The following is an 11,574-nucleotide window of genomic DNA, read 5'->3' as shown; positions in this document are numbered from 1 at the left end:
TATCAACATTAGCATGCACGTGTGTTTGTTGTGGTAGTGTGTCTTGGTGTGTCGTGGGTATTGGGCGTGTGGAAGTAGCATAGAGAAACCGTAAAAGTGAACATGCTGTTCGTCAGGTGATAGAAGCTGATACAATGCTGTTAGAGCCGCTGCCGTACAGTCGTAGCCTACAGCGGCCGGCGAACTGATCCGACCTCCGCTTGTCTGAACTAGCGTGCAGTCGACATGGTTTGCCTGTTGGTGGGCGAAGGCGACTTCTCGTACACGGTGGCTGTCGCTGCTGAAATGGGCCCACTCAACATTGTGGCCAGCTGTTTGCAGAGCTCCAACCCTGCCGTGGACACTGATGAGAACATGGAGAAACTTCGCGCCATGGGTGAGCCATAACTGCTATCTCTCCCTATGGAGATAGGTAAACAACCAAATGAAATTATTGTGGTTCAGCATAAGGATATATAATGGTGATATCCCAGCTAGCTAGTCATATATGTGATAGCGGAGATATTAAAAAGAAAACGCAAATATACCATCATAAACACGTACAGCACAAACAGACCACGGTCACATTTTTGTCAGGCTGGGTCACCACCGCGTTATTCGCCCCCACTGCAGTAGCCATGCAGGCCGGCTGGGGACCTTCGTGATGAAGCTTCTGTCCTGCGCCCACTTTCACTTCCGACAACCGCCTCAAATCCCATCACGAGCATGACCAAGCAGCACCATGGATGGATGGAAAACGTTTAATTTAGTTGTTTGTGTGGGGGCGGGTATTTTCGTCTTATCCCTCTGTAGTACAGTTTAGCATCTCTGTATAGCTTTGGGCTACCGGCTCGGGTTCCTCAGCGGGGTCGGGATGGTTGGGTGCTCGGTTTGTTGCGTACCCTCGAGCTATCCTATCCACCTCCTGATTGCCCGTAATGTCAGTATGTCCCGGCACCCAAACTATCGTGTGTTTGGCCTGGTTGTTTTCGGGTTTACGACTTGAGCGGAGGATGCAGAGCGCGCTGTGGCTGATCCTGCCGTTTAGGTAGTTGCGGCATGCAGCTTGTGAGTCTGTGAGTATGGTTAAGGACCTGTTGGATCGGTAGCCCTCCGCTGCCTCTAGAGCCACGACTGCCTCTTCGGCCTCGACTACCGTACAGTTCCGGATTGATGCGCTGATGATTTCTTTTAGGTACGAGTTGATCACTGTTGCCACTTTGCTTTTCTTGTGGTTTCTGTCCTCAGTGTATGTAGCGGCGTCTCCTAATTCTATCGTTTCTAATTGCCAGTGTTCTTTGTACATATTCTGCGCTTGCTTCTCTTCGCACCATGTGTAGGTTCGGGCCCATATTCCTGGGTATCAGTGCTACTTTGATGGTGTTTCTGCATTTGTCAGGTATCGTCTCTGTGCTTTGTGTCTCCTTTATGGTAGCTTCACCCCGCCATATCTACTCAGGAGTCTTGTGCCTGTTGCCATTAGTTTTAGTCTTTGGATTTGCGCTATTATTTGCACTTCTTGGAGTTCTTCAAGACTGTTATGTAGCCCCAAATTCAGGCAGAACGTGTATTGTGCCCCTGTGCAAAGGGAGGTATAAGTCATGTGCCAAAAAGGTTTCGCTGTTCCGTGCTCCCACAGACTCTCTTCGTCGAGAAGAATAGGCAAGGAACAAAACAACATGACAAAGTGCTGGATGAGACAAGTGTGGTGTGTTCCCGTGATTTTGACAATCACTGTATTCAAAACTTTCAAGCACATCATTAATGGTGAGGTCGTCGAAATAGAGCGTGAACGGCCAGTGCTCACTGACGACGCTGTTCCCACAATATTGCTTGACGTGCCCGCCTACTTGTCTAAGAGTGTCTCGAAAAAGAGAAAAGAGAGGAACCTCGCAGATATTTACGCTCCAACACCGAAGCGAAGCGCGCCGAACACCACCTCCTGGAAGACGGCAACGCTCAGGAACACGGAAATGAAAGCTTCTCAGAGGCAAGACCGCACCCATTCAGCGACATTCCACTGCCTTCTGTCCTCTGCAGCTGAATTGTGCTATCAAATGAGCCTGCAACATTATGCTTTGGGTGGCACTGTAGCTCTGGGGTAGAAAATTTGTGTGTCACTAAGCATGTTGCTTTATGCCATGTTCACAGGTCGCTTGTGCTGAGACGAGTGCGTACCATTGCTGTGTGTTCTGACTGTCAGAACATAAAGGTTGAAGAATTTTGTATCAAGACGCTTGACGATGCCGTGGCAGCATTGACAAAGGTCGATAACTTAATACCTTGCCCAGGCTTTTAAATCCACCCAATCCAGCCAGGACAGTGCGTTGAGTTTGGAGGCAAGACTTTGCAAAAAACTGACTCGGGAGATTAACTGACGGCAGACTCTGTTTGCGATGTAAGTACACGAAGAAGCTGGCACTAAACAGAACATATCGGCTTAAGAAAAAGCCAAGTATATCATACAAGCAACGAAATGCCAAGAAGTTACTTCAATTGCTGCCGAGAAAAGTGCTGCGAAGCTTCGGGTTATAAACGAATCTATTTCCAGCTCTGTCTTGGAAACAAAGCGGGCTTCCACCAAACAGTGCCTTGCTGTTAAAACGTGTTTTGACGCAGCCCGCAGAAAGTCGACCTGCGGCATGCACTACGACAAGCTATGGACATTAGAATGCATTCTTATGCGTATGAGAAGCCCCAAGCTCTATGAGCACATCAGGCGGCACGAAATAATGGCTCTGCCTAACAAATCATGCCTGGATAAATGTATGCAGAGTTTCAAAAGTCATTTGGTACTACTAGCATTCTATCAGGGTGGAGAAAACCCAGGACATGGATTAGTTCAGTCACCATGGCGGACTTGTCTTCGATGAAATTAAGCTTTCCGAAAACATCAGTGTGAGACCATCTGGCGAGCTTACTGGCTTCGTAGACCTTAGGTCATTTACTGACAACACAACAAAAACAGCAACAAGTGACTGTGGCCTTGTCGTCATGTTCCAACCATTCCAAGGTAAGTTATTCAAATTGAATGGGTGAACCTATTTTTTTGTTAGTGATGTTTGTCATTGCTTTTATAATAAAAGTGCTTATGTTGCCAGAGTACTTCGCATTGAAATTGATGCAGCTACCAATTTGCTGTTTTCTGTACGACTCATCAAATAGTGCTTCATCTTTGCAGGAACATGGACACAGATACTTGACGTATTCACCGCCCGAGGCAATGTTAAGGCACCGGTGCTTTCGAAGATTTTGCTAGAGGCCACAATCCTCGCTGAAAAAGCATGACCTGTTCGTTGACATCTAGACTTGTGATGGTGCTTCATGGAATCGTTGCCTGTGGAGGCTATTCGGCATCAAAGGTACATACTTTTGTCTAACGGAATTATTAGTTGCTAGCTTTCTTTAGCTAGTAACAAGTTCCTAATGTGTGTGTGCATTGTTCCCACATTTTTTATTGTGTTAATCAAAGTGCATTCCATCTTTCCAGCATCAGCCCAGGAAATCAAGTACAAGGTTCAACATCCCGTGGACAAAACAAGGAACCTTCATTTCATTTCTGATTTTCCTCACATGTATAAGGAATGCATTTACTTCTAAGGGATTCCAGATCCCGGGTGGTAATGCACATGTCGGCATTATCAAAGAAACGTGGAAGTTTGACAAAGACGCACTTACATTGAAAGTCATGCCAGATTTAACTTTGCCCCATTTGCAGCTGAATGCATTTGAGAAAATGTGTGTCTACCTTGTCTTCCAGCTTTTCAGTGATGAGGTTTTGAAAGGACATTTTTTTTTTTTTTACAAGGATAAGCTAGACAAAATGTTCCGTACATTTGAGCCAACAAAACGATTTGTGAAGCTCATGGAACGCTTGATTTTTATCATGACATCAAGGGTGCCCTCCAAAGGGCTTCGCCCAGAGTCAGCAAGTGCGAGCTTTCTAGAAGAATTTCTAACCTTCCTGAATGAATAGGAACGCTATGCCGCTCAGCACGGCGGTGGATTTCTCAGTGTAGGGACTGCCCTCGGACTTCATGTGATGCTGAAAAGCACACTGTCACGTGTGAGTTATGTGACGTCATCACTAAAATACAAATATCGCCTGACAACCAGTTTGAGCCAAGACAAATTGGAGAATTTATTTGGCATTGTAAGACAATCATTTGGCTGCAATGACCACCCCTCTTCAGAGCAGTTTTTGCTTATAGTGAATAACCTTGCCTTCTACAACTTGCTAAAGCCGCTAAGAAATAGAAATTCACCAGCTGAGATTGTGAGTTCTCTTTTGCAGCCCTCCGATGTAGGGAAAGAAAAGGCGGCACAATTAGCAAGCTTAATTGCTGATCTCTTGTACGAGAGAAATCTGGCACATGCTTCAGCAGTGCTACAAGAGCAGGACAGCATGTTTGACTGCAAAGACGATTGCTAAAGTTTGTCAGTTCCTCCAGGCGCCACCAGGCGGCAGTGCGCACCTAGGCGTTGATGCATCATCCAGCCTGCTCGCGGCGTATCTCCGCTGGCGATTCTCTCGTTGTTTGCACGTGTACATTGACGAAAAATTTGTTATGAGTGTGTCACGTAGCCTTTGATTTTTAGCTGGTTTTCCAGCAAAGACTGACCGCAAGGTGTGTCTGAAATGTTTCACAATTTAAGTGTTGTGTTTACTACCGAAGCGGAGTGTTGATGTTCTTGCTGCGAATTCACATAATGCGTTCCGTTCTACTTAGAATTTCCGCATTTAGATAGTTTTCTTTGCTTATGAAACAGTTACTCGTCAAGACTACCTCGTGTAGGTGGTAGTCTTTGAATGCCTATATAATGGTCACTCGTGAAGCTGGCGGTCAATCAACGTTACGAGCGCATGGTCAAGTGGTCAAAGGCATGCATGTTTCTTAGCTGCAAGGTCTTGTTGCAGTTTGGTGAACTGATGAGACATTCGTTTTCCTCCTCATTTTTAATCCTAAGGCTTCTGCGCTTGCTTGCAAATATAACAAATTCCAGTGAAGCGTACATCGATACATTCCATGTGTAGCGTATACATGTTGCTATAGCTTATGTTGCTTACTTCAAGAGGTGCTCTCTTCTAGCTTTGTGCAGTAAGGAAGGACCACGCCACTGAAACAACGAAGATGGCCACTGCTTATCTCACGCAGGAAAAATAGTAATTGATCAAGCAGCTTACCGGAAAAACAAACTGCTGAGCAAGATAGGAGCTGCATGTTTAGTCTTGCGAGTTTTATCTTTGCGAATGGAAAACTATGCAAGTAGTCATCATGTGGTGATTGAAGTTTGTAAATAACGAAATGTTTGTGTGTACTTCTTGATTGTGCTTGCCCATATTGTTTTTCTCTTTGTCCACCTCATGAGTTTTGTAAATAAAGAAACATGTCTTTTTTAAATTGCTCCCAGTGTTTGCCTCGTAATATTGTTCAGAAAGTGGCTAGTATCATTACAACCGGCGAAGGTTTAGTGCCAAAAATGTTCTGATAAGTTTCGCGTATCATTGAAGTTAATGAAAAATTGCTAACTTGTGCGGCAGGCATGCCATTATTCTATAGTCTAATCATAATTCGTTTGAATTAACCCACTTGCTCGGCTTGGCCCTCTGCGTGTATAGGCATACCTAGGAGTAAAAATTAAAAATAAAAGCACTGCACCCAGTCTAGCATATGCAAACAAGTGAAAACAAGAAATAAGCTGCAACTCTCGTGGTAATTGCGCACATTTATGCTATGGCGGGCCGCGTAGTTTACAAATGAGGTAATAGCTTCTCCTTACATTCGATCGTATAAGCTGATCCGTTTTTAACGGGATCACTTCCGAATACCTTGCATATACTCGTATGACGGCAGAGGTGCCTGAACGTGCCACGATTACCCTTCACTGTGCATTCGCACGCTTCATGCATAGCAGAGCGGCCTTGCACCTCGGCATATTGTCATTTGAGAGACTTAAATACCTTTATTAGCGCCCCTTTTAGTGGTAATGTCATCGGTAAAGCAATGCGTGATCGTGGACTGCGCAAAGAATCAAAGAAATCGCAACATGATTACCAAGAGCGTATGCGGCAAGCATGCATCGACAGTCCGAGTTCGGCTGTGATATTGAAGCTGTCAGCTGCGTCAAAGAGCCCAAGTCTATGAAAGAACTCAGGAGCTTCCTGGGACTTTGCTCTTACTTTCAACGCTTCATCCCTAAGCTTGCTGACGTTGCCTACCCCCTCACATGCCTCTTGCAGAAAGATATTCCTTTCAAATGGACTCCTGAATGTGATTCTGCGTTTCGCCAGCTCAAGTTTCTTCTTACCTCGCGGCCCATACTGCGTCATTTCAGCCCGACAGCTCCTACTGAACTCCACACTGACGCAAGTGGCATCGGCGTGGGTGCTGTGCTCATACAACGGCATGCATAACGGAAACCAACAGTTGTCGCTTACGCAAGTCGCAACCTTATCAAGTCTGAACGCAACTATACCGTGACGGAGCAAGAGTGCCTTGCCGTCGTTTTTGGCGTACAGCGGTTTCGCTCGTACCTTTATGGACGTTCCTTTACAGTCATCACCGATCATCATTCGCTTTGTTGGCTGGTGAATCTACGCGACCCCTGCGGTCGGTTGGCCCGCTGGGCATTACGCCTTCAGGAGTTCAACTTTACAGTGTCGTACAAAAGTGGCCGCCAACACGCTGACGCTGACTGCCTCTCGCGGCTGCCTCTCGCAACTACCCTCTGCGATGACAACTTTGACGACTACCCACACGGCATTTGATGTCCGACGGACGACCGTCGGTACGCCCGCTTCGGACGTTCGGACCTCCGTCGGTCGTCCGGTTTTTGTCCCGAAGTCACCTCTCGGACGTCCTACGGACCATCCGATGCAAGACCGCAGAACATGTGCAGTTAATCCAGCGGACGTCCGAGCGCGGACAAACGGACTATTCTTGGACGTTTCATAGTAGCATGCATACCTAGCAAATCCGCGTGGTTTTTACATGCATTTGTTTATAAAACGGTGGCAGGCCACTATTTTTATTAAAAGGACTAGTCGTAAGTGAAATGAAGGTTTTATTTCACGATATGTACATATATCAAGAAAAACGTGCTTAGTCAGATGTGCTCTTGCTGGTTGAGCTGACCGTTCCGATGAATGCCTCGGCCACGATTTCGCGACAGCCTCAGAGGTGCCCCTTGAGTCCGAGTGTAGGCTCCTCACTGCAGCTAGAAAAAATGCAGTTCAAAATACCACGAGAACTCGAAATTGGTCGCGCAAAACATTTGCACAGCGAATGACAATCATGGGATGAGATTACTACTACTACTACTATCTAAAAAGATAAAAGCAGTGCCTCTGGGAGCAAACAGTAGGAACGTATGCGATTTTAACCAGAGCTGCGTTCTAACTGTTGCAACTTGTAACGCTAAACGCGAATCGTAACACCTTTCTATCGGTTAATCCGCTCGCTTATACGGCTGTTATTTGCCAGATAGTACATAACTGTATCGTTTTTAATATTGGTTTCGGCAATTTACTTGCCTGATACGATTAGAATCAAGCTGAAACATGTGTCTGCAGCATCGGCGGTCGGCCACCCAGACAACGAGGCTTGGCTGCTTATGGGTCGCCGCGGCAACGATGCTGCAGAAGGATTTCGAATGATTTGTGGTCGAATCAGGCAAGTACATAATCTAAACTGGTATTAAAAAAGACAGACGGTTGTATGCTATACGTGTGTCGAATTTCAGCGTGAATAAGCGAGCGGATTAACCGACAGAAGCATTTTGCGGTCCGTGTTGACCGTTGGAACACTCGTACCAAATGAACCACTCCCAAAACCAAAATTTGCGCTGTTAATTACTAGACAGATTGAAGAGCACTTAAATAACCCTGATGGGTGCATTAAAAGATGTTTACTTACCACGACACGGCTAGATGCACCGGGTTGTGACTCGCACGCCGACGAGCGAAGCTACGGAGAGAACACGGCCATTCGTGCTGAGCGGCGGGTAGCGGCTATGGCTGGCGTAGGCTTAAGCTGGCTTAGCCGAGACTTTGGCCGAGCCGCCAGTAACGCATATCTGGCATGTTACCCCATTATGCCAAAATAAAACTCCCAGTTAAAATTTTAATGTGCCACAATAAATATTATGCAGCATTTTGTAACACAGCAATTTTTTAACGGCAGTTTATTGTTATTATTTGTACACTTTGAGTCAAGACAAGCCGAAGCTGCCGAAGCCATCTATGATATGTAAACAAGCATGGCGAATAAAAGGTGGATAATGGGTGCGTTCCAATTCTTAGACGTCTAGCAAGACTGCTTCGTAGACGTCTACGTAGACGTCTACAGGTTCGCGTATTGGAACGCGTCTACCTGTTTACGCCTAGCGTCACCTCGCGGCATAAAGGCTGAACTAAACAGTTTTAACAACTATTATAACGCTGTTTTGTTTAAAGATTTATGACAATACAGGTGAAAATCACGTTTTTAACGGTTCGCCGACTTTTTGCAGCAACAATATTACATGTGCAATTGCCACAACGTAGATAAACTATTAATAGGTTAACTTGTAGCAGACAGACTTCTCACGCAATGAACCCTATCACGAATTGGCGGAAGAGAACGTTAGTCCGTTTTTCCTTTTTTATTACTGATGCTGAAGTGTACATGCTTCTCAGATGTCTCATTCACACAGCTGTAAGAATGAAAACATGCAAAATACTGTAAACTTGAGGCGATTACGGACGAAAGGTGATAACCGGCAAACGAAAAACTGTGCCGTTACACCTGTTGTCTGTAGTCACTAGACGAGGTAACCAAAGACAACTTGTTTTAATAATGTACAGGCACCAAAAAATCAATGCGCAACAAGTAGGCATCGTCAGGCGAGTTCGTTCTTCTGAGATTAACTGAAAATCGGCGGAAGTTTGCCACGGCTACTACAGCAAGGTAGAAACACACACATGCGCCGTACAGCAGCCGTCCTGACTCCCGGCGAGGTGCGACGAGTTCGTCGATAACACCAAGACTAAAGCAGACTGAAGAAACTCGTCAAGTTAAAAAAAGAAGACCAACAGCATCCAACGCACGCTTTCCTCTTAGCGCGGTAAAAGAATCTGCAGTGCTACATCTCACGACAATAAAGACAGCTAAATTAGCCTCTAGCTAGCGCATACACTGACGTAACAACTCACGTTTGAAAGATCGTTCATATGCATACTCCGGCGTTCGCAAAGAGCACGACCACCGTACAGCTACTGCAACAACCGCACGCACGACTCGCTCAGAGCGAAACGCGCTCTGTCCGCCATGTTTAGACAGCAAAGTAGTCTGCATCGATGTTGACTTCGGCGAAGCCATCTTCGCGAGACTGCTTCGCGAGAATTGGAACGCATCCCAAGATGGCGGCTGCTCGCGTAGCCGTCTAAGTAGACGTCTACGAGGGGGTATTGGAACGCACCCAATATGTAGTGCGTTCGAAGCGCTGGCTCAATGCATGTGCGATTGAAGTTAATGAACTGAAGACGTTTCTTTGCGGTTAGTGACATCATAAATGCAGCAATTAGAATCACAGTGCTGTGAGCGCGTCCAAGGAGCGGTGCGAAAAGGCCAGTGCACTGCTGAACACCGCATAACTGCCCTGACAGCTTCTTAAATGGATAGCTTTTCGCGAGAAAACGCGACATTGATAACTTCATATAAAATGCAATGACTGGCTGGGATTATTGCTTTTTTACAGGTACATAGATGTTATAATGAGTGCGCTCAGGTCGGAATTCCCTTGGTAGCCCATTCCACTAATGAGTGCCCACCAGTGTCCACACATGAACTGATGAGCGCGGGTTCTGTTGAGGTCTGTATCGAGAGACTATTTTTCCGAAATAATTGAATGTTGATCCGAGAAGGATGATCCCTCGTAAATCCTACGGACACCCCAAAACGGATGTCCGTTTTTGGCTGTGTTTCGTTCCTACCGGTTTATGTCCCAATTCGGATTATCCGTTTTCGGATGTGTTTCGTTCTTCCGGCGGTCGTCCCGCTCCGGCTCCGGACGTGCGGACTTTAACCGGACGTCCGACGGACATAATTGGCCGTGTGGGTATCTTGCCGCCGTTTCCGTACAATTTCCGGATCTTGCCACTTTCCAGCGAGAACAACGAAAAGATCAAGACTTGGTATCACTTTTTGAAAAAGCTTGTGATCCGGCATCTGCGAACCCTTTCTGCATTCGCGATGGTTTGCTGTATCGAAAAAATTACTCGTCTGGCAGTGCACGCTTTCTGCTAGTCGTTCCGGCTAGCCTCTACTCCTCTGTTCTACACTCTATGCACGATGACGTTACAGCTGGGCACTTGGGGTTTGCCAGGACTCTTACGCGCATTAAGGAACGTTTCTACTGGCCAAATATGCGTCGAACGACTCAGCGTTACGTGAACTCCTGCGTGCAGTGCCAGCGGTTCAAGCTCCCCGCTTCTCCGCCGGGCCACTTACATCCGGTGACACGACCGACCACACCATATGAGCAAGTGGGTGTTGACCTCATAGGCTCGTTTCCCCGCTCGTCCAAAGGCAATCGCTGGTTCAGATCGTGTGCGTTGATCATCTCACGCGTTACTGTGAAACTGCCGCCATCCCTTCCGCCACCGCCGCTGACGTCTCGTTCTTTCTTCTTCACGCTGTCGTCCTCCGTCATGGGCCTCCTCGAGTAATTATCAGTGACCGAGGCCGCCAGTTTACGGTAGATGTTGTGGAGCAGCTTCTGCGCTATTGTACTTGCCAGTTGCTTCACTCTACGCCGTATCATCCCCAGACAAATGACCTCGTCGAACGTACAAACCGGACACTGACGAACATGCTTGCGATGTATGTTGACTCGCGGCACAAGAACCGGGATGACGTGTTCCTTTCATTACTTACGCCTATAACACCTCGAAGCATGAGACAACTAATTCCTATAGTTCATTTTTCCTCCCCTACGCCCGTCCACCTCGACGTTCTCTTGACACCATTTTGCCGTTCTCTCTCGACACCGAGCCGTCTGTTTCGAGCACCCTCTGCCGCGCTGGAGAGGCTCGTCGGGTCGCCCGGTTACGCACTCTGGCCTCGCTGGACCGCTCTAAGCAGCGCTACGATCGTCGGCATCAGGATGTCTCCTACCTTCCCGGCGACTTAGTGTGGCTCTGGACACCTCTCCGCAAGCGTGGTTTGTCCCAGAAGCTGTTGTCGCACTACACAGGCCAATTTATTGTGCTCAAACGCATCAATGAGTTGAACTACGTCGTGTCTCTCCAATGTTCCCAAGGTCGCCCCTCTCGGAAAACACAGGTAGTTCATGTCGCAAGAATGAAGCGCTGCCACTCTCGCTCGGGACTCTGACTGACAGCCCAGGGGCTTCGTCTGCGAAGGGGGAAATGTCAGGCATGCGAACAGAAGAGAACAAGGAAGAGAAAAAAGAGTCTCTCCGGAACAGAAGTGGAAGAAGAGGAAGGTCACTATATCTTGGTTAGCACATCAGGCTTAGGGGCAGAACCACTTTGTAAATAAACCTTAACAATATGTTTCTGCTTCACCGCTTTCCAGTCTAACCTTATTTAAT

The 11,574-nt window shown here is 46.9% G+C and overlaps 1 protein-coding gene and 1 long non-coding RNA gene across 2 annotated transcripts in view; both read left to right on the top strand.

Moving 5' to 3' along the window:
• Positions 1–11,574, top strand: part of LOC146174782 (ferredoxin-fold anticodon-binding domain-containing protein 1-like) — a 59,216-nt gene continuing 47,642 nt past the window's right edge. Inside the window, exon 1 of the mRNA XM_084583944.1 lies at positions 1–376. Coding sequence (XP_084440070.1) covers positions 226–376 — 151 coding nt within the window. The 5' untranslated portion in view covers positions 1–225. The remainder of the gene's footprint in view (positions 377–11,574) is intronic.
• On the top strand, positions 387–5,439 carry LOC146174783 (uncharacterized). The gene is made up of 3 exons (XR_014701963.1): positions 387–2,992; positions 3,161–3,341; positions 3,470–5,439. It is a non-coding gene; the product is annotated as an uncharacterized LOC146174783 (long non-coding RNA).

Source organism: Amblyomma maculatum, chromosome 11 (assembly GCF_055883805.1).
Source record: "Amblyomma maculatum isolate TAMU_Amacu chromosome 11, ASM5588380v1, whole genome shotgun sequence".
Taxonomy (NCBI): domain Eukaryota; kingdom Metazoa; phylum Arthropoda; class Arachnida; order Ixodida; family Ixodidae; genus Amblyomma; species Amblyomma maculatum.
The sequence above is the reverse complement of the archived record's forward strand: the minus strand, read 5'-3'. Positions and strand labels throughout refer to the sequence as shown.